General features: G+C 44.8%; 2 protein-coding genes across 3 annotated transcripts in view; both read left to right on the top strand.

The window, feature by feature from the left end:
* The first annotated feature begins 242 nt into the window (after positions 1–242).
* Positions 243–2,398, top strand: rsad2 (radical S-adenosyl methionine domain containing 2). The gene is made up of 6 exons (XM_028981442.1): positions 243–513; positions 595–756; positions 884–1,113; positions 1,603–1,752; positions 1,832–1,864; positions 1,976–2,398. The coding sequence occupies exons 1-6, from the start codon at positions 246–248 to the stop codon at positions 2,138–2,140; spliced, it is 1,008 nt and encodes a 335-aa protein (XP_028837275.1). The 5' UTR covers positions 243–245; the 3' UTR covers positions 2,141–2,398.
* Positions 2,399–3,847: 1,449 nt separating this feature from the next.
* The window catches only part of rnf144aa (ring finger protein 144aa), a 34,050-nt gene continuing 15,834 nt past the window's right edge, over positions 3,848–22,063 (top strand). The window contains exons 1-6 of one of the 2 annotated variants that reach the window (XM_028971757.1): positions 3,848–3,980; positions 4,243–4,469; positions 17,103–17,253; positions 18,432–18,536; positions 19,762–19,822; positions 21,405–21,615. In XM_028971757.1, coding sequence (XP_028827590.1) covers positions 17,119–17,253; positions 18,432–18,536; positions 19,762–19,822; positions 21,405–21,615 — 512 coding nt within the window. In that variant the 5' untranslated portion in view covers positions 3,848–3,980; positions 4,243–4,469; positions 17,103–17,118. The other variant, XM_028971762.1, reaches the window with a different exon arrangement.

The following is a 22,063-nucleotide window of genomic DNA, read 5'->3' as shown; positions in this document are numbered from 1 at the left end:
CGACCCATAATATAAGTGTCATTTAATATAACATTAATATAGCGCATCATGTATATCCATTCACTATCAATTATCACAACTTCCAATATATAATAGGTTGCATAATATATGAAATATAGGTGATGTTATCCACTGATGGGTGTAGTATTTGTGTTATGTTTCGTTTTCGCTGAAGCTCCGGACGTCACCTGGCGCGCAGTATAAAGCGCAGCGCGCCAGGCGGCGCCGGCCACACAGCCTCCGCGATGCTGCCGATCAGCCAGGCGGTGCTGGTGAAGATGCTCCTGGCGCTGTGGAGGTGCGTCGGCGACGCGCTCGGCCGTCTCCTGCGGGGAGCCTGCGCCCGGTGGACGCGCGTCCCGGCCGGACGCGCCGCGACCCCCAGCAGCGTCAACTACCACTTCACCCGGCAGTGCAACTACAAGTGCGGCTTCTGCTTCCACACCGCCAAGACGTCCTTCGTCCTGCCCGCCGAAGAGGCGAAGAAGGGCCTGCGACTTCTGCGGGAGTCCGGTAAACGGCGCTCATCGCCAGCCTGACATGGCGACATGGCAACTTTACGCAGCTTTACGCACTGAGACGTTTCCCTTGCAGGCATGGAAAAGATCAACTTTTCCGGGGGAGAGCCTTTCCTGCACGAAAGGGGCGATTTCTTGGGGGAGCTGGTACGGTTCTGCAAGCAAGATCTTGAGGTCCCCAGCGTCAGCATTGTGAGCAACGGCAGCCTGATCAGGGAGAGCTGGTTCAGGAAGTATGGTGAGATGTGTGGACCAAATGTCGGAGCTCCGAGTCCTTCATGAGATGCTGAAATGCAGTCAATCGTAGGCCTTTGTAATATGGAACGTTATAATGAGGCTTCGCCGTTTTGCTTGGTCTCTTCTAGGAGAGCATCTGGACATTCTAGCGGTTTCCTGTGACAGTTTTGATGAGGACACGAACAAAACCATTGGCCGAGGACAGGGCCGGAAGAGCCACTTGGACCAACTGTACAAAGTTCGAAACTGGTGCCGGGAGTACAAGGTGGCCTTCAAAATCAACTCGGTGATCAACACATTTAATGTGGATGAAGATATGAGCAAGCACATCTCCAGTCTAAACCCAGTTCGCTGGAAGGTAAAAGGAGTTTTTTTCTTTCGTTTGTTCTCTAACTGCATTTCCAACATCGGTGGTGTGAAAGTGAAATGAACGTAACTGTTTTGCCACAGCGAGCGCACAATGAAATGTGTCCTCGGCATCTATCCCATCACCCTTAGTGAGCAGTTGGCAGCAGTGTGTGGGGACGGTACCCTGCTCACAGGGACCTTGGTGGAACCATGGCGGTTTGGGATTTGAACCGCCAACCTTTCGGTAGCTAAGCCACCACTGCCCCAAAAACATTGGTAACCCCTACAGGTGACCCCTACGGGGGCAGCTGTAATAACCTAGTGTGTAACACACTATGAACCAGGAGACCCAGGTTCATACCCCACTTACTACCATTGTGTCCCTGAGCAAGACACTTAACTCTGAGACCTTCCCTGTAATTATTGTTTGTAAGTCGCTCCAGGTAAGGGCGTCTGATAGGTCCTGCTCTGACAGGTTCTGCTCAGTGTTTTGGTCTAGGTGTTCCAGTGTCTGCTGATTGAAGGCGAGAACGTAGGCGAGAGCAGCCTGAGAGAAGCAGAGAGGTTTGTCGTCAGTGACGGGCAGTTCCAGGCCTTCCTGGACCGTCACAGCGCCATCGGCTGTCTGGTTCCGGAGTCCAATCAGAAGGTAAAGATTTGACACACACGTCCTGCTGTCAGCGTGGGGGTGTATTTATTTATTCCATGGATTATTTTTCCTATTTCAGATGAGAGACTCATACTTGATCCTGGATGAATATGTAAGTTTATTTCACATTTCAACATGTTTCACTGCCAGTTTCAAATGCTAGAGATGCTTTTTCGCTGCTCTGAGTGGAAATAACTCACACACTCGTGGATTGGTTTTGCAGATGCGCTTCCTTGACTGCACGCAGGGAAGGAAAGACCCATCAAAGTCCATCCTGGATGTCGGCGTTCACGAGGCCATCAAGTTCAGTGGCTTTGATGAGAAGATGTTTTTGAAAAGAGGAGGGAAATATGTGTGGAGCAAGGCTGACATGAATCTGGAGTGGTGACGCTCCAACCCCCACTAGCACAAAAGCTCTTCATGCAAAGCACTTGGGTATCAAGAAGCAATATGCTAGCGTAACATGATAATGGTAAAGCTACAGACATGGTCAGAGAGGCAAGAAAAAAAATTGGAAATGTAAATGCTGAAAAATGTGAATTAATATATTTAATACATTTATTTTATATGTTTTACTGTATTGTACTATATTGTAAATGACTCAATAAAGACATATTAAGGGTCTGCATCTGCAACCCACCTTTTTGAAAGTGTTGTGCTGATCCTTCATCTTGGGGGGTATCTAATTATACCAGTTAAATGTGCTTTACATCAGGTCATTGAGACAGATGAAAGTAAAGGTAAAAACCTAAAGCACTTCTGTTAGTTGTTCTGGATAAGAGTGTCTGCCAAATGCTGTAAATGTAAATGTTCAAGGGAATATATGGGTTGGTAACAAAGATGTGCGCTGAACACACAGCATACACATCTGCGCCTTTGATCCAAAGCATTCACAGCAAAGAATATAAAAAGATGTGGTTTACACCTACACTATCTGTAAAACCACTACTCTCATTTAGCACTAAATAACATTTCCATCATATACATCTCTAGACAGGAAATGAGTAGATCAGTAAAACTAAAGAACTGGTGCGGACATGAGGAGGTCATGGTCACTGTTAGGGTGGTGGATGTTCAGGACATGTAACTACCTTGGTGCACATCCAGACTGGACTGATAAAGGTTGTACTCCATGTGATAAGGGCGCCTGAGAAATGCTGTAAATGTACAATGAACCCCGACCCGCCAAGGTGGCACTGAGTAAAGCACCGTCCCCACACACTAATCCCCTGTCATGGCTGCCCACTGCTCACCAAGGGTGATGGGTTAAAAGCAGAGAACACATTTCATTGTGTGCACTGGGTGCTGTGGTGTTGTGTTTCATACATTGCAGACAAAAAAGAGCCCTGTTGAGATTTCAACCTCCTCAGAACCTTTTAAGTGAAGTGCTTGTGATACACTGCAGTACAGCACACGTTGCACACAACGAAATGTATCCTCTGCCTTTGACCCATCACCCTCACCGGGTAGCAGTGTGTGGTGGATTGGGATTCGAACTGGCAACCTTCTGATTATAGGGATGCTTCCTTAACCGCTAGGCCACCAGAACTGCAGCTGAATAGAGGATTAATTGTGGAATATCTACGTGTGTTAGTGTTTCTGGTTATATCAGATATATTTCTATATTTTCTTTTTGTTTTATTTATGGTTATTGTGAAAAGTTATGTTTTAAAACGCTGATCACCCCCCCCAAAAAATGGTATGGTAGCGGCCGTGCCCCTGGGTCAGTGGGTCGGAGACCTGGTTCCGTTCTCTTGAACACATGGCGTGAGACGCGATGTTCTGATGCGACTCTGCTTTTTGTGCAGAAAAACGCACATGGTTAAGCAACGTCTTGGTGTCATCTCGTCATTTGCTGTTCGAGGAGCAAAATAAAAATACACAACGCAGAAGAATACACAACCGCTACACAATCTCACAACCTTGAATTTTAAAACAATTGTGCATACATTTTGTAGTCTTACTTATGTTTTGAAACTACAACAGAGTGAATAAAAAGACTGCAATCTTTTTATTAAATGTCATAGTTTTCATGTATTCAGACTGTATCCAGCGTGCAGTGACCGAGCAGCGCGTTGGCGCTTCTCGGCCGGCAGGGGGCGCCCTGGCCGATTTCCCGCGCCGGATCGCTGCCAGACTAATGGCGTCGCTACGGTCTGTCGCATCGAGCAGCTGATTCCTCCCCCTCTCCCTCTCTCTGCGTGTGCAGAGCTGGCGCGGCTCTTCAGGTAAACGCGCCGCGGCTACTCGAGTTGTTCGGGGTCTCTGCTGCTGCTACCGCCGCCGGGTGAAAAACCCCGGACGGACCCCGCAAATGTCGCGACGCGTTCGGGTTTCCGCGGTTTGCTAAGCAGCGTTAGCTCCCTGCTGCTAAAGCGGTAAACAAACTCGACGGCGGCTCCGGTCCCCGCGGGCAGCAGCTCAGCCTGCTCCAGAATTCACGTCTGCGTGTTTTATATATAATAATATAATATATGTGTGTTCCTCCAGGCTGTTCGGAAATGTCTCTGCCCTGACCCCCGGGATGGCACGAAGTCGCAGCTACGCGGCCAGCAGCCGCTAGAAGCGACGCCAGCCGAGTAGGTGGCGTTCGCTGCCCTCTCCCTTCCAGGCTGGCTGCGTGTCCCCGGACTTTTTTTGTTATTTTTCCACCAGAAACCCCGGCCAGGAAAGCGCAGACGGAAATAAGGGGACTTGCGCGGCTCGCCCGAGGCCAGGTAATTTCCCGGGTTCTGGGGAGGGTTCTAAAACGTGGACGTGGTGTCGCCCCGAGTCCTGCCTTTTGTGGACGTTTCCTTTACCGCGATGGTTCCTGACAGTGCAGTGACTGACTGCAGTGGTCGGGAGATAACATGGAAGTATTAAGATTAAATTTTTTAAGTCGTCAGAGCGTTTTTTTTTTTTTTTAATGATTATTATAGTCATATTTTTTTTATTCCTTTTCATAATCCGTTGTCTGTACCCCTCTGGGAGCGAACCCCTCGAGCAGGCTATAAATTTCAGGTATCTCGCAGGCGGCTGCTGTCCTATATTCGCCCTGCAGCTCATGGCTTTTCTCTCTCTCTTCATTTTTTATTTTTTTTTCTTGCCGCCTTGGAAGCAGTTAATCAAGTTGCACGGATAAATATTTAGTTCATTATTCAAACCGGACAACAGGATCAGTGTATTGGGTGTGTGTTGCACTAGTGCAATGCAAACACCGTAAAACTAAACCATGCCGGGGGGGGGGGGGGCGTTTTAATGGAGTTTCATTTGGTAAAAGGGGTTTGAAGGTGGGTTCCAGGCCAGTAAAACGTCCCGGCGATGGATGTGGAGGTGCCTTGGTAGACTGTGGGCAGCGCTCCGCTCTCTGTGAGTCATGTTCTGTCCTTGCTGTGACCTGAAAGCATTTAATTGTATCTGTTGTGACACAACCGAACGCTACGCAGCGGTCCCTGGCGAAGAGATGCAAAGTAAAGGCCGCCTCGCCCGCAGGGCGAAGTGTATGGAGGCGTATGCCGTCGTGCACGAGATGGGGTTGAACAGCGTCGTGTTTTCTGCTGAAGTGCACGGAAGGTCTCTGGCTGCATGCGTCAACGCCGAGACGCTCCCATCGCATCCGTTGCCGAGGAGACTGTGCCACGGCTGTGTCGTGCGCTGGAACTTGGTGTTGGGCACGCAGGGTTCATTAGGTCACATTAAGGATTTTGTAACTTGGCACAGTATGAAGAGGAATGACCTGCCATGTAACCTTTTATCTTTCTTTCTTTTTTTTTTAAGCAGTTTAAGGGGATTAGGTTCCTACCAAGAGCAGTTCAAGAGCTTAAACCTAACACTGCTCTGGAAACCTCCACACGACTGCGTGCCATCATTGCCGCAATTCATTTAGGAGGTGGCTAATGTGGCGTATGGTTGATGTGCGCTTTAAATATTAATGAGGATTCCAGTGTTATGGCCTCGTCGGGTGCGGTCAGCAGTCCTACAGGTTTAGGATTCCCCGAGTGACCCCAATGGCTCTGATAGTCTTGTTAAATGGAGCTGGGCATCTTACCTCATGTCTGCGCCCCAAACGCTTTAGTCACGAGCAACAGGGTTGGGCGCCCCTGCGGTGCAAGTTCATTTCCTTTTAATGTTAACCGTCGGCTAAATGGCCTCCATTAAAGCCACCAATTATAAGTGGCTGCTGCAATATGAGCGCGCTGAGACACTGAACGATGTTGGCACATGACCGAACACAGGTACAGACGTCCCGCATGATCTGTTCTCCTGGAGAGCCTCAGTAAAGATGGTCAAGTGTAGCGACCTGCACTGTGGGCCAGGCTTTGGTGGCCTGTGCCACCTTAAAAAAAAAAAAAAAAAAAAAAAAACCCGAAATGTTCTTGGAACGCAGTCTGTACTTTGATTGTCATTAGCCTTTCCCAGCACTGCCGAAGTGGGTTTTATAATATGCAAGGAAAACAGGATGTGAAAGCTTTTTCCGGGGCTGTTCTTTCACTTCCTCTGCCTGGCATTATCCCATATTGTGTAATGCAGAATGCTCAGAATTGGCAAAAAAACTAAAAAAAAAAATCGGGCAGAGGCGCATACGAAAGGATGACGGCGAGGTTCTTTATGGCGTTAATCGCTCTGGTGTAGTAAGGAATGCCTCCGTAGGCCTTTCTGAGCACACCTGCCTGGAGGTTCTGCTGACGGTGTGGTCAGTGTGCTTCAGCCCACCTCCCCTCCACTCCGGCGATAGTCCGCGCTGCCCGCTCAGTAGCAGCTTGTCTCTTACTTCTGGAGAGATCAGGAAAGCTAGTTAGCCAATTCAGATGCTGGAGCGCGGCCGCATTTGGTACCCCTGCACTTAATGTCTTTTTTTTTTTTTTTTTTTATAAACCTCCGTCTGGGCATTTTTTATATATATATATATATATTTTTTTTTTATATAGCTTTTTTTTAATCCTAAGTTGCAGTTCTTCAGTTAGTACTTTGTGCCACATCTTCCAAACGAGGCATTTTCTCCTCTCTCTGCGGCTCTTAGCGGTGGTGCTGCGTCCGACAGGCTGCGGGACGAGCTGAACCTGCAGTTCAGTTCAGATGTAATCCCGAGCGGCTCCGACGCTGGCCAATGTTCGCATTCGCGAACGTGGCGCCCGGAAACACTCCCTCGCCGGGGGGGGGGGGGGCTGCGCATGCACTTGCTGGCTTAACCTGCGCTCATTCACTATTCATTATACAGGCCCTGGCAGCTTTAACCTTCTGCGGAGGCCAGATGACCGAGTTCAAATCGCTCACGTCTGCTCTGTTTACCGCCAGGCGGAATTACGAAGGCGTCCAAATGAGCTCTGCGTAGGTTCGCGGCTCCCCTGTCCCGATCTGCTCCTGCGAAGAGCTAAACATAGCGTTTTGGTCATGTGACCGCAAGAGACTTGGCATCGCAGAGCCGCCCCAGTCATTGCAGCTGTTCGTGTAACGTAACGGCGGTTCGTCAGACTGGGCGCGGGGGTCGGCGGGGTCGCACGAGGTCATCTGCAGACTCGCTGTCGCGAGCGACGGCAGATTGTCCCCGCAGCCGACCGCGGGCCCCCGCGCTCTCTGTGGACGTCAGTAGCAATAAGCACTTGTGCCGCATGGTTGTCAGCTCCTCTTAATTCTTCAGACACAAATGGCATGCCACAAGGCTTTCTGGGTGGGGAACGTCTCTTTAAATCCTGGCTTTGTTTTGGTGATTAGTTGTTCCCCTCCCAACTCTGATGCTGTAGTTGTTCTTTGCAATTGGTGATGTTTTTACAAGAAAGGGCGTGTGAATAGATTGAACAGTATCTAGTTTGGCATTTAATGTGGTTCTGAGAACAGGCTGTGCAGAGAAGCGTGCTGAATAAATACAAAAGCAAAGATTATTTATTTGCTAGGGTGTATTGGCAAGGATCTTACAATACGATATGTTTAATATAGACGGGTCTTGATACGATTATATCATGATAATGTACATATTGAGGTATTCTAGAGTTCACTGAAAGTGTAAAAACAGAGTTGAAATACAAGATGCCGTGTATGATCAGGGTGCACAATATGTACAGTAATTTAGCCAAATCAACATAACTCAGAACTGAATTTTATTATCTTCACATCTTAACATGCTGAAGTAGTGGACCCCACAAACAAAGATAAAATGCATAAGATTGAAAACATTTAGTTATGTCAGGCTGGTGTGGTGCTTGTAGGGGACTGAGCTGAAATGTAAACATATAAAACATAAAGTCCATATGCACACAGACACTGTGCGAATTAAAGAAAACAACAGTTAGGAGGATGTCATTTGCATGTGTCTATACCCCCACGTAAGCCCCCAAATAAACATGGATACGAAATCAGGGATCAGTTGCGGCAATTCAGTTACTTTTGGTTCTCACCCAATACATGGCTGGCTGAAAAAGCTGCTTATTCTTCTAATCCAACAATCAGCCAACTTGATGGTAGCTTGTGAAGCTAAATTCAATACGTTAGCAAAGCATTTAAAATGTGGCATATCAGCAAGCACTGGATATCAGTGGCCGGTCCTTAATAATGTGGTGTGACCTGATGATAACGTAAGCGCTACTCTTTCTGCAGAGAGAATAGATTTTATTTTGCGTTACGTTCTCGGAACGTCCTACCTCCATAACGTGTTGGGGTCACACAACAAGGCTCAGTGCACCTGAACCTGTTGTCTTCCACCGTGCTACAGCGCCACAAATCCTGTCAAATGCAATGCGCTACCGATTCCTCCTGCAATTTCCCTCATCCAATTCCGCACTAGCTGTTTTGTGTTTAAATGTTGAATGGGATGTTATAATATGTTCGCTTTGTCATGTTTTGCGATTTCGCTGCCTGACAAGCCGAACACACACTGACTCTCACCTCTACTGCGCTCACTAAATAAAACGCCCAACAGTTCAAACCATGGATATTTGGTATTGTTGTATCAATACACTATCGTGATATTACGATGTATCAATCTTTTTTTTCCTAACGCCCCTATTATTTGCAGTAAGCAACGTGCATGAACAAAACTGATATCAGGAAGCTGGGAATATTCTCTGTTAGTCATGCAATCCAACAGAGAGAGATTGTGTCTGGACTTGACACGGGTTACTGGGCGAACCTTCCCTTTTACCGCAGGGTTTCGTTTCCCTAGTGCAGCATGACCGGTTTGCTTCGTGTGGCTGGCCGCGTTCTGCACTATTGGCCATTCAACAGGAAGCTGCGATGTTTTGTTTTTTTTTTACTCTGAGCTTACACGCACATCCATGCAAAAAGGCTTTTATTTCTTGTAAACTCTGAACATCCCTCATTATATGTTATATGTTATACGTTTTAGAGTCTGTAGCTGAGGCTGGACTGTGTTAGTTTGAACCAAATTTCTCGTCTCTGTGCTCGCTATGTGCTTGAGGTTGGTTAATGGAAGAACCACCATAGTAAACAGGCTTTCACGCTCCAGTCACGTTCCTGTCACATGCCCCGGCTGGCATGAGTACTGATGTAAACAAACACAGGCTGCCTGACAGCAAACACTGTGGAAGAAATGAAAATGATAATGTCCCATTTTTTTCCCCCAAAAAGTCTTAAGTGGTTTTCATTAGAATCCATATGTAACCAGAGAAGTCCCCCTGCCAGTTCCAGGTACAGCCTGTGTGTGCCTAGAGTTAGTCGTTTTCTATCGAATTTCCATCAAGCAAGTGGGCATGGTTATGTGAGGCCTCGAGCAACAAATTACATGCCAGGAAAAAATGTAATCATGGCTAGATGAGTTGCTTGTCCGTGGCTATTGATAAAATGTTGACTTGGGCGTGTTCCTATGTAATATGAACAGCAGGTTATTGTACAGTTGGATTTCATTGTTGTGAGATTTCCGGCGTGATTGTGTTTTTTTTCGGTCTGTGACACAGTAAATTAAATCCAGACCTGTTGCATTTTACTTCACATGTTCCAATCCCATCAACACATGTTGATTTGTTTTTGTTAATTTTACTTTTACTTTAATCTATGCAACAAAACATCCTTTTATTTAAACCTAGTTGACATTTTAACATTGCCTCTTAACTCATTGAATGAATCAACGTGAGTTTGCCAACTCCTTTTAGACATGGTTCACTTTAGGGCTGCAACTAACGATTATTTTAATAATCGATTAATATGTCGAATTTTTTATTTTTTTTTATTAATCGTAGAATCGGATTAAACAAAACAAGAAAAGCATTCATTTCCAACCCTTTATTCAAAACAGAACCAAAATCTTTAGAAAGTGCACAAACATGTTGCTCCTTGAGCTGTTATAATAATAATAAAATAAAAATGGACTAACACAAAAAACATACACACGTATGCTTTACATCTGCCAAATATACTTTTTTTTTTTTTTTTTTTTTTAAATAAAGTGCCACCTGAGCTGCCAGAACGATAAATAATTAATAAAAAAAACAAAGAACAATACAAATCAGAAAATTTAACAGGATTTGTTTGAATGTCAGAACTTGTTCTCTACACTACACTGCAGATGCACACACTCGCAGACGCACACACTCACAAACTCTCACACTGACAGACACACACACTGCAAAAAATGCTTGTCTAACTTAGTAGTTTTGTCCTGATTTCAGTCCAAACCAGGACAAAAAATCTTAAATCAAGATACATTTACTAGACACATGAAATAGCATAAGAAATTATGTCTTGTTTTCTGATAAAACATCTCAGAATTAAGTGATTGTTTAAAACAAGCAAAATTATCTGCCAATGGGGTAAGAAAACTAATCTTAATGAGATATAATCTCAAACAGTTTTAAGCATTGCTTAATTTTCTCATGCCATTTTTCTTGTCTATTAATCTTGATTTAAGATTTTTTAGATATTTGGACTGGAAACGAGACAAAATTACTAGGTAAGAAAAGCTTTTTTTGCAGTGTAGCAAATGACAACAGATTGAAAAATGAATGGTCCAAAAAAGGCTAGTGAATAAAAACATGTCTTTAGTCTTTTAATGCAAAGTAACTATAGCACCCCTGCTTTACTACTGTTATTAACGTGCTAACGCTAACTTGTCATGCTTGTCAAGCTGGATGACGGGTAAACATTTACATTTACAGCATTTATCAGACGCCCTTATCCAGAGCGACAATCAGTAGTTACAGGGACAGCCCCCCTGGAGCAACTTAGGGTTAGTGTCTTGCTCAGGGACACAATAGGCGAGTCGTCCACGTGGAGATGCAGAGAACAGTCCGAACGCTGTTTCATCCCCCCTCCACACCTGTAGGTGGCGCTGTAAGTCCCAGTCTAGTTCTCCTCCGCGGCGACCAGCACCAGGGACATTACGTTCCTCACTTCAAAACGGAACAAAAGTAGGATTCTGTATTGACTTACCCTGCTGCTGAACTCCCTTCTTCCTCCTCAAACACTCCAACATGTTTGCGTTTCAGGTGCAGGATCATTGCCGTGGTGCTCCCGTGCCATGCCATGTCGCTTTTGCATATTTTCGCGCAGATTTTTCTGCCTCCGCCATGTATCTGTCCTCAACCTTCGCTTGTTTTTTTTGCTTCATGCTGTCTATGATGCGCCAAACTCTGCTAGCATCTGTGCGCGAGAGAGACCGAGTGTGTTCACTCCACGCTCAAATAAAGTCCTAGTACACTTACCATGCACACCTACAGGTTACACACACAAGCATCTAAGCATGCTAGTTTACCTGAGCCAGTGAGTGTACATGTTATTTTCTGAATATGAGGCATGGTTTACATGTTTTACATCTTTTTATTGAGATCTGGAAACTGTGTCTGTCTGGTCTGCTCTTGGGTTTTCAGAATGGGTCACTGGCATACTACACTTACGCTAGTGGATCGGTTTCTCTCACGCTTGCACTAGTATCAACCTCCCAACCCTCCAGCCATTTAACATTTTGCTAGCTTTACGTGGTAGTGCGTGAGTTTCTAATGTGTTCAAGCGTCTCAGCAGCCACGTGTCTCCATTTACAAGTAATGTAATCATTTTTAGCATGATTGTGATAAATGCCTCAGTCTGATCACCCAGACTGAGTTGAATTTTATCACGATCTTTGATCAAGACCATGTAATCGTCCAGCCCTACCCTGCCCGACTTCTGATTTTCCATGCAGGCCTCTCTCACGCACCATGTGAGCATCGTCGGTAATGGTGTGGAAGTCTTGTGGGTGGCTGTGGGTTAACCTACAGCATTTAGTACAGAAGGCAATTGTCCCAGGCTGACAACACCGTGCAGCTCACTTTGGAGATCCCAAGATCTCAGAGGAACATGCCAGAAATAAAGGGACTCAAGAGTCCCCCGGGTTATGAATTTGGGTCATTTGGCAGAGGTAAAAGAACATTTGAAATCAGTCGTAATTATGTGTGTGTCTGCGCATGTGTTTGTCCTTGAAAGATTGTTTATATGATAACTGAAAGTTGAGGGTTTGAAAAAGAGCTGGAAAGGGCAGAGCATAATTGGTCCAAAATCCATCCCAAACGAGATCCAACGATTTTGTTTTCTGCTGCAATAAAGAAATGTCCTCAGTGCCGATCCCCGTCATGCAGTGTTATTGAAGTGTTGCTCAGCAACTGTGTGGATATGTTAATAAGTGAGCGCTTTGCACAAACCCGTGTCATCCTGTCACAGATGCGCATTCATATTGTTGCACCATTCCATGGAGCTGGGAGCGGTTATTCTTAGAGGCCGAAGGCTTGGGTGTAAATTGGGTGAATGTAACACGCGGATGTGTGACTGTGGTGTGAAGAAAGGAAATCTGTAGGTTGTCTAATAAGGCTGGTTTGGCAGGTTGTGCAGGCAGTTTTTAGGGTACGAGGTATAAGGCCAGGTAATAATTACGTGGTGATTAGACGCTGCATCCAATTAGATAGGTTTGTATTTCAAGGGTCAAGCTTAGTCCTAGACTAAAAGAGAACTTCAATGAAGTTCGCCAATTGTTAGTCTTTCAGTATATATCTATGCTTAGTCCATGAACAGGATACCACAGGGGTGGTAGTAGCCTAGTGAGTAACACACTCGCCTATGAACCAGAAGACTCGGGTTCAAATCCCACTTACTACCATTGTGTCCCAGAGCAAGACACTTAACCCTAAAGAATTTGCTCCAGGGGGGACTGTCCCTGTAACTACTGATTGTAAGTCGCGTTGGATAATGCTGTAAATGTACTAGGATGCTGAGGTCTATTACCAGCACTATTACAGGTCTATTACAAACATTCCAAACTGCCAGAAACTGTTTTTATTGGTTTTATAGTTCTTGCCAAAAACAATGTGCAGTGTTCCAATTCAATATTTGGGATTTGATATTATGTGCTAAGAACAAACTTACATTTAGTTAGTAAATCTCTTTACTTTGTAAATGTTTGGGGACTTTTTAATGTATCTAATGTATCTGGGATGATGAGGGAGGGGCAGAGGGACTTTATTGGTATCAGTATAAAAGGATTTATGACTTAATGTGTGATGTAAATTCATGTTTTATATTATATAATGTATTTATTATATAATATCATGTATTTATTATTTGACGATCGTGCAATATGAATATAATTTACTGTTTGAACGTTTCTGTGAAGATTATTGATTTAGACAGGCCCGTGTTTTTGGATGTGAAAGATGTGAGTTAATTGGCGATTTGAGCGAGAGCTTAGCTTACTGTTTTCTGATGTTTCCACGGATCCTTAAAGTAGAATAAATATATTTGAAAATTAAAGCCTTAAATATCATTGAAAAGGACTAGTAATCCATAAATCCAGAGTTATAAATACTCCATACCCAATACATTTTTTTACTAGTATTCTCAAAATAATTTGGCAAATTTTTTTTGTGTTTTTGTGTATGAGGTCGGAATTAGCGGGAAAGCATGTGAGTGGGAGTTCTCCTTATATTAAATGTTTTTACTGATATTTCTGAACTGGGAAAAGTATGTCCCTAAATTTATTTGATTTTAAATGCAATAGAACAAGCCTTCAATCTGTCACAAACTAAGTGCAGCACATGCATGGATATGATTCGCAAACAAAAAACTGAAAACATTGCAGTCGCCCCCTAGTGGCTTGCTGCAGTACAAGAAATAACAGTCTGTTAACATTGCCAGAGTTATTTCTTAATTATTAAGAAATAATTATTAGTTATTAATACACCATAAAATAATATATTACTTAAGATAAAATACAACTAATAATGTATTTTACAAGTGCACCTTCCCTTACAGTGTCTGCCGTGAAAAATTCAAGTCTTAAATTTGATTAAAGTGGCCTTAAGTTTTAAATTTGGGTTCCTTAAACCTGCAAATACCTTGGCCTCCGAATGACATCCGCTTTTGTGTCATCTTCCCTGCCATTGCCCTATTACATGCTTCATTTGGTGATGCAATATAGATAGATAGATAGATAGATAGATAGATGGTTTAAATCCTTCAGTACAAGGTATATTTTTTCTGGTATTCAAGCCCCTGTTGTGTATCATTTTATTACTGCTGTATATTTATTGATGTTTGTATTCTGTTGCACCAATGTAGTAGCTCTGTTATTAGCTGTGATTTGTATATAGAGATTTACCAGTGGTCATGCCAGCATGGTGCCATGGCTTTGCCCAGTATGACAAAAAAAAAAGCACAAAAAGCATTTTTGGTACTATACGGTTAAATATTTTCAGATTTTTTGGCAGTAGGACCTTTTCAAAAAGGATCAGACTCTACCACTCTTCTTCAGCACAGACTGTACGTTCTGAAAACATCAGCTTGATCACAGCAGAGCCACTCAGACCTCCCAAGTCCCTTTAATACGAACAGATAGATACTCTTTTTAGAACTGTGACCTGAATAGAAGGGCCCTTGCTCCAGCAGCATGGACTTGATGTTCATTTAAATGCAACACTGTGTTGGTTTTTGTTTTAACGAGCAGGAAGTAGAATGTTCGTTCTGTACCGTGTAAACTGTGAAGATTATTCCTTCAGAGGTACCATTATTTTGAACCAAGTAACTGTACAGTCCTGACTGTGGATGTGCCACATATGGGTATGGATATCTGTGGCTAGGTCCCGCACACATCAGATAGATGTAGAATGGTAGAGCCATAAGATAAATGTGCTCTGATGATGCAGCTTTGAAGAAGTCATCGCACCAGAGCCATTTTCCCTCACAAGTGGTTTGGTGGTTAAGCTTCAGAGATAAACTGAAGGTACATTTTAGCCAGTCTTCTGGTTGGCCTAGTTTTGTGTTGTTGCATACGCACAGTAGTTGTTGATCATTGAAACACTGGTGATATTTAAGGGGTGCAGTTTTTATTTATTGATTTATTTTTAATCATTTACTTTTTGAAGTTAAAATTGTCCTTTTTTTCCTGTAGTTACAGTCAAACATATAGGCACCGTTGCCAATATAGATTTGACTTAATGTATTGCTCTGTCCCACAAACATTAGTGATGCCTTATACATGTTACTTTCTTATTAAAACTCCCCCTTTTCAGCACTACGTAATATACCCCCCCCACGCGTTTACCATATCAGCACCGTTGTCATCTTTCAAAGGTTACACTTGTTTGACGCAGGCAGATTCCTAGAATAAATGTTTCCTGGTTTGAGAAGTGCTGCCGTCAGAGCTCCTTCTTGGTTTGAAAATGTAGGCTAAAGTGAGCGGTCGCTCCTGGATACGACTCGGTCGTCTAATCTGCATCCGTCATTTTAGGTAAAAATTCCTGTTTAACATAGAAAAACCTGGATCTTGCAGAGTCCTCTAAAACGACATGAAGACTGGAATGAAACGGTGCCTGTCTGCAGCCCCCACCGACCAGTTGTGTACTTTTCAGACGCGCTGCGGGTTGCGCATCTGACGCTTGTCCTGGTTTTGTACTGGTTTGTTTTCTCATTTTTGCGAATGTAATTTGCTTCCCTGTTTGTGTTGTGGCGGATTATTGCCCATTTCCTTTCTACGGCTAAATTAATGTTGTTCATAAGTGAAATGTTATTTCCTGACCCATTTTGCTCCGGAGGAATAATAGCAGCAATACAGCGTGTTCTCTCGAGTTTGCAGTTTATTATTTTGGGTAGTAATGCAACCATAACGGTTTCGGGTTGCAAAGTTTGAGCGTTAGCAGCTGTTTCCGGTTTGTGACGTTAGCAGATAAGCAGATGTTTTCCCAACCAGATTGTCCCACGCTACTAATTTATTTTACACCGCCAGTTATTCTAAACCATGCTGGTACCATAACAACATTTGTCGAAGTTTACAGGAGAACCACTTCATTTGTTGTGTACAACAGTAACACTTCATGGATGCTACATGCATCAGTAGATAGCAGGGACGTGATGCTAGGAACGTCTGTGTGTAACATAAGCCTCACTGCTTGTACTTTCTCCAGACAATTTTTACTTCCTTCACACCAAGACACATGGTACTTTTCAGTTGGGGGTGTTGCAGTAAAAGAGTGAGACACCTTCTCATGGAAAGAGCCAAAGCCCTTTAACAGTGAATCCTAATGAAAGCTATTGAAATGGCTCCTATTTCACTCTTGGTTTGTTGCTTCAGCCTTTTTTCATGCTTGAGCCTGTCAAATATGCACCACTCTGAAATGATAATACCAGAATGTGTGAAGTGTTGTTGAAGAAGGCAATTTTATTCTCAGCTGCACAAACCGACAACGCTTTGGCAGCACTCCTTAAAACACACACGCTGCAGGTGGTTCTATTTATTTATTTTCCTCCCTGTGCGCGTATCCAGATCGGTTCTGGCCATTAACATGAAAGACGCGTCATCGGCGCAGCGTGGAGCTTTGGCCGGCTCCCTCCTCTTGTCTCTAATGTGGCCCGTAAGCCGTTTAGCAGGAATCCTAATGGCTGCCTTATGAGTGCTCTCAGTGCCCCACTCCGCCTGGGTTGGCTCTCCGAGGCCTCAGCCGCCTCCATCGTCTTAGCTCTTGCCACATAAACGTTATCTGTCGGCCCGGCCCTTCCTCACCCTCCGTTGCTTAGCAGCCAGCGCCGAGTTTAGACAGCCGCAACGTAGTCAACACTTGAAACATTAGCAGCTCTGTGCTCCCCTCGGCGAGAGAGAAAGGAAAGCATTGAAGGGCCAACCCCCCGCTCGCCCTCTTAGCCACAGAGGAAAGGCGGATTCTTCACACGGAGAGGCTGGTTTCAGGACACCGGAGAGGGCCGGGTGACTCACTCTGTCCCGGGCAGAGTTTGGCCCTGGAACAATGTGTCCCTCAGGCATAGGTTCAGCATTGTTCCAATACAAGACTCTTCACTTGACCGCCACTCACAAAGCTGTGCACTTCTTCATTTGCTGAAGTTTAGTCCTCATTTATAACCCTCATCACCTTTTGAGACCCATAATGAACGTTAATCCTTTTCAGCTCCGTGTCAGACAAGATGACCACCGCTCGCTACCGGCCCACCTGGGACCTGGCTCTGGACCCACTGGTCTCCTGCAAACTGTGCCTTGGAGAGTTCCCCCTGGAGCAGATGACCACCATCACTCAGTGCCAATGTGTGTTCTGCACGCTGGTGAGTTCTGCAGCCATTTAATAGCCGGTCTCCTATTATGGCCGGGGACATCACATCCAAATGCGGTGTATGATGAGAGAAACAACGTGAACAACGTTCTTTTTCAAATCACCCTAATCAATACAAGGAGAACAGCAGTTAATGTTCAGAAACTGAACTCTTAGTTTATGGTTTCTTTTTTGTGCTGCATATTATTTATTATTTTTGCCATTTCAATGAAAGCTGGTACTGTAATTGAATAGGCTGGCAGGCTGAACAGAATGCTAAAATCCACATGCTGCCTTGACTTGAAAAGGCCGTAAGGGTGAGGCAGCAGAGAATTGGCCTCCAATAACCCCAGCATGTCCTCGCTTCTTCCGGCGTCCCAGAATAAACATAAGAACAGCCTCGCCTCCAGTCCCCTATGGACCTTTCCTCTCTCCAGCGCCACATGGCCTCCTCTTCAAACAAGCTGGCATCAGGTCTTCCATAAGGAATACTCCTGCCAAGATTTCTGACTTTGGCCATCTCACACTTCTTTCTAAATGCTGTCGTCCACAGTTTTGGATGAAGAAGGGAATTTGTTGGGGTGTTCATTTAAAGGTCCCCTATTATGAATTTTTCACTTTGCGTGATTATTTAACATTAATACAAGTTTCCCTAGCCTGTCTATGGTCCTGCAGTGGCTAGGAATGGCGATAGGTATAAAGAGCATTTGGCCATTTTCCATTCAGAGAACGGCAGCTCAGACGGTCGAATCTGGAATTTGTCCCTTTATACCATCATAAGGGGAAAGGTTACCTCCCCTTTCTCATGCTTCATCCGCCTCACTTCTATAAGCCACTCTCTTCCTCGTCCTGCCTCTCTCCTCCTTATTAGCATTTAAAGCTACAGACACAGAATCGGCGTGTCCTGGGGAAATCTCATTGTGGGACTGTCTAAAAGTGGCTCTAATTCTGCACCAAGGATGAATTTTGGAAAGAGACTTCAAACACAGTACTAGGAGACCAATAAGACCTATATAAAAGCAAAAAAAATCATAATAGGGGAGCTTTAAAATTTAGCATTTGCTTCAAAATCACTATTGAACTATTGCTTTCTGACTGAGGAGGCCTGTGCCTGGTATGCAGATCAAATGCTCCATTAGTCACCTTCAGTTAAATATAACCTTAATAATCATAACTGCAATTCCTCTTCAGTGCCTGAAGCAGTACGTCGAACTCCTGATCAAAGAGGGCCTTGAAACTGCAATTAGCTGTCCGGATTCAGCCTGTCCAAAACATGGCCATCTGCAAGAAAACGAGGTATGGGTCTTTCTTTTGTAAGAAAAACTACAACAGGGTGAAATAAAATGATTGTATTCGTGGTTTGAGTCCTAGTGAATCAGAACTGATTACTTCATTGATGGTAACATGAAAGCACGTTGTTAGTCGCTGTGGCCAAATGCCATAAATTTAAATGTAAAATAAATGAGTGTCTCTAATAAGTTGTCCACCAAGTGGTTTTCTGTTGCGCTGTGAAGTGAGTCTTTAAGAGGGATTTTCATGTGAGCAGGGATTACTGCTGTGTAATTAATGGCGTCTGCTGGTTGCAATATTCAAACTGCTCAGATTGGCCTATTGCTCCAAATCCACTTGAAAGAGGTCAAGAAGAAATAAACAATATAAAAGGGCCATGTTTATACCACCTGACACTGTATTAGCATTGAGAACAGCCTGTTGACCTAATGCTTATCAGATCAGACTACATGAACCCAAATGGTCTTTAACCATTGCAAATACTGCCTTTTCACATGTGGAATCCATATCTGCAAACATGAAAATATGGGGGTTATTGAGTGTGAAGTTTGCTAAGAGTGTGGTGGCTGTAGCTACTGCTGCAATCCCAGCTACTTGTGACCCACAAAATTCAGTCTGTGAACACCGGTACCAAGTCGACAATGTGGCAAATGAATGCAAGGAGAGCGTTTCAGAGGACAAGTCCGCAGCTACTTTAACGAACCCTCCTCTGGTCGTTTCTCCTGGTGAGAGTTGGCTGTGAGATGAGAAGACCAGTCCAGACGCCCTGTTCCCTGCCCGCAGATTAGAGATGCTAGCGGGGGTTCCCTAGGCTTTCCCAAGTCAGCGGGGTGAGATAATCCCCCTGAACCTGGTCTTGGGTCTGGTTCTGGAGCAGATTAGAGTTTTATAAACTTCTCAGACCTGTTCGTCGACACGTTGCTCTTGGTTTGGCCGAGGCTTTGTTGAGTCCTTTCCAAAGATTAGTGCCCTGTAATAGGTCTCATTTGCTCCTTTTAAATAAGGTCTCAGAAGCGACTGGTCATGTCCCTGATGAATGGCCCAAAAATGAGATTACGACCGGCCTATTTTGGTTTGTACTTTGTCGGCTGCCCATAAAGCAGAAGCGCAAGTGCGGTTCCTGTGAGAACTGTTCTCAGTAAAGTCCAAAATGAAGACTTTCTAATGGAGTGTGTCAGCAGATTAGTCTGACTTCCCCTTTTCTTTGTTCCTCGTCTGTTTTCTTTTGCAGATTGAGTGCATGGTGGCCACAGAGCTCATGCAGCGGTACAGAAAGTTGCAGTTTGAGAGAGGTGAGTGTGGTAGCTGCTAAACTAATAAGTGATAACCAATACAAGCTTCTTCTTGTCATAATGTTAACATGAACAGCACAGGTTTCGCTAAACTGTCCGCATACTTCTGAAATGGCACTGCACCATAAATGGGAATGTCATGCAATTTCTTGACCCGCTAAGAGAGAAACCTCCGCAGTCCATAGCTTCTCTCGTCAGTGATGCCAACGAAGAGTTCAAATGTGTTTTAAACAGATATCAAACACACCACACAACACGGCATTAAAATGTCCTAGCATTTTAATTCTTACTTCCTAGTCTCCACGTGCAAGTTGGACTGCTAGACCACTAACGCTCTCACAGCCTCCAACACCCGCCGAATGCTCAGTTGGAGCACGGTGCCTGCTGGGAGACAAGCGACCACGTGGCAGTGGCGGAGGGACGTGTCCGGGCACATGCTGAAGTCACGTTGTCTGAAAGCATGTTTTACCTGAGCCCAGACAGCCTCCCATCTGCTGGCGAGACCAACACTTCGCACTGCAGCATGTCTGCATCGGGCAAGTTCCCGATCAATGCAGCTGTCTCGTGCCTGCAAACCCTTTTGCTCAGGTGGCATCTTCTGAAATAGAAAACAGCCCGCGGCAACACGAGAGCTGCGAGGTGTGTAGAGCTTTTCCGTCTATAATTCCATTTGTTTTAATTGGATCGATCTGCATTGTTTGTGCCAGGCGAGTGGCAGACAGTGTGGCCTGACTCATGCTTTTCTCGGGATGAGCAGTCGCTGCCCTGTAGGAATGATGCTTCTTGAGAACCTTCTAAGTCTCGTTTGCTGACGCGTGTTTTGTTCTACCATCCCTGTGTCGTGTATCCTGAAGGTCACCCACCCACACGCAGGCGTCTACGTAAAATGGGTAAAAATGTATTCTGCAGCACCAGGTGTCAGTGTTTCCAGAAATATCATGGCCTGGTGGTGTCACGTCTGACAGAAAAGTTGCTGGGTGACATAAGTGGGTCTCACCCTTGTCACTTCTGTCAATCATTAATTGTCACGTCCCTGTCTAGGGGCTGGGAAACATGACTACAATCGAGGGGAATGTGGGAAGACACAGATACACCAGGTCCAAGTGAAATATTGTGCTTTTATTTACAGTGAGCAGTGAACAACCAACCAAACCTAATGTGCTATATACAACAACTACACAACAATCCACAGGAGGACAACACGCCATGAAAGGAGAGACAATACAGATACACAACAACGCCATAACTAATAACACTAACCACTAACTCACATCAAAGGCTTATCTCCAACTATACAACACCCCAAAACTCTCCTCTCGCCGCAACAATGAGCCTCGACTGGTGGTTGGAAAGGTCCTTAAGTGCTGATTGGCAATGATTGGCTGGCAGTTGACGAGGGAATCGGTGGGCGGGACCAATCTCGGTCTCCGCCCAGCAGACAGCTGAACACAGAGCACCCCAAACCATTCTACGTCCCAAAGGACGTAACATAAGTGCCTAGTTTTTGCCGCTGCTTTCTCCATCCAAGAGATTAATGTAGATCTGATTTAGTGACTTGTTATTTTCTCTTTCTCTGCTGCAGAGGTATTGCTGGACCCTTGTCGTACCTGGTGCCCTTCGTCATCGTGCCAGGCTGTGTGCCAGCTGAAGGAGATGGACGCCCCACTGCCTCAGATGGTCCAGTGCTCTGTCTGCACGTTGGAGTTCTGCTCAGCCTGCAAGGCCAACTGGCACCCGGGTCAAGCCTGCCAGGAGACCCTGCCCATAACGTCCTTCCTGCCTGGCGAGACCAGGTACTGCCCCCCTCCACTCAGTAGCAGCCACCAGCGTCCGACCAGGAGCAGGTCTCCTGTCCACTTCCAGGTTTCTTTTGATGACGTTGGCTTTTGAAGAGCCATAAACTTTTCATGAGTCAGGTTGTGTATTGTATGGCTCTTGCTGGTGGATATTGCAGGGTTTCTGTGACCCTGGAGACTATATATTTGTAAAAGCCACCTCCATCCTTATGGTAAAATTGTCATCAAAAGTGAACCTTCCTCTATAGCAAAGGCAGATACCACAAACCCAAGTTGTCAGTTCCTCATTGTCACACAAAGGTGTTGACAGTTATAGCCTGTACATTTACTGTGTGACAAGTGGCAGCATCATTTTGCCTAGTCAGGTAATCACTGAAAATCCATCTGCCTGGTGGATAATGATAACGTTTGTGATGTCCACTGATGTCACAGCAAAATAGTTTTT

The sequence above is a fragment of the Denticeps clupeoides genome, chromosome 1 (genome assembly GCF_900700375.1).
Source record: "Denticeps clupeoides chromosome 1, fDenClu1.1, whole genome shotgun sequence".
In the NCBI taxonomy this organism is placed as follows: domain Eukaryota; kingdom Metazoa; phylum Chordata; class Actinopteri; order Clupeiformes; family Denticipitidae; genus Denticeps; species Denticeps clupeoides.
Note: the sequence above shows the minus strand (reverse complement) of the source record. Positions and strands in the feature narration are given on the sequence as shown.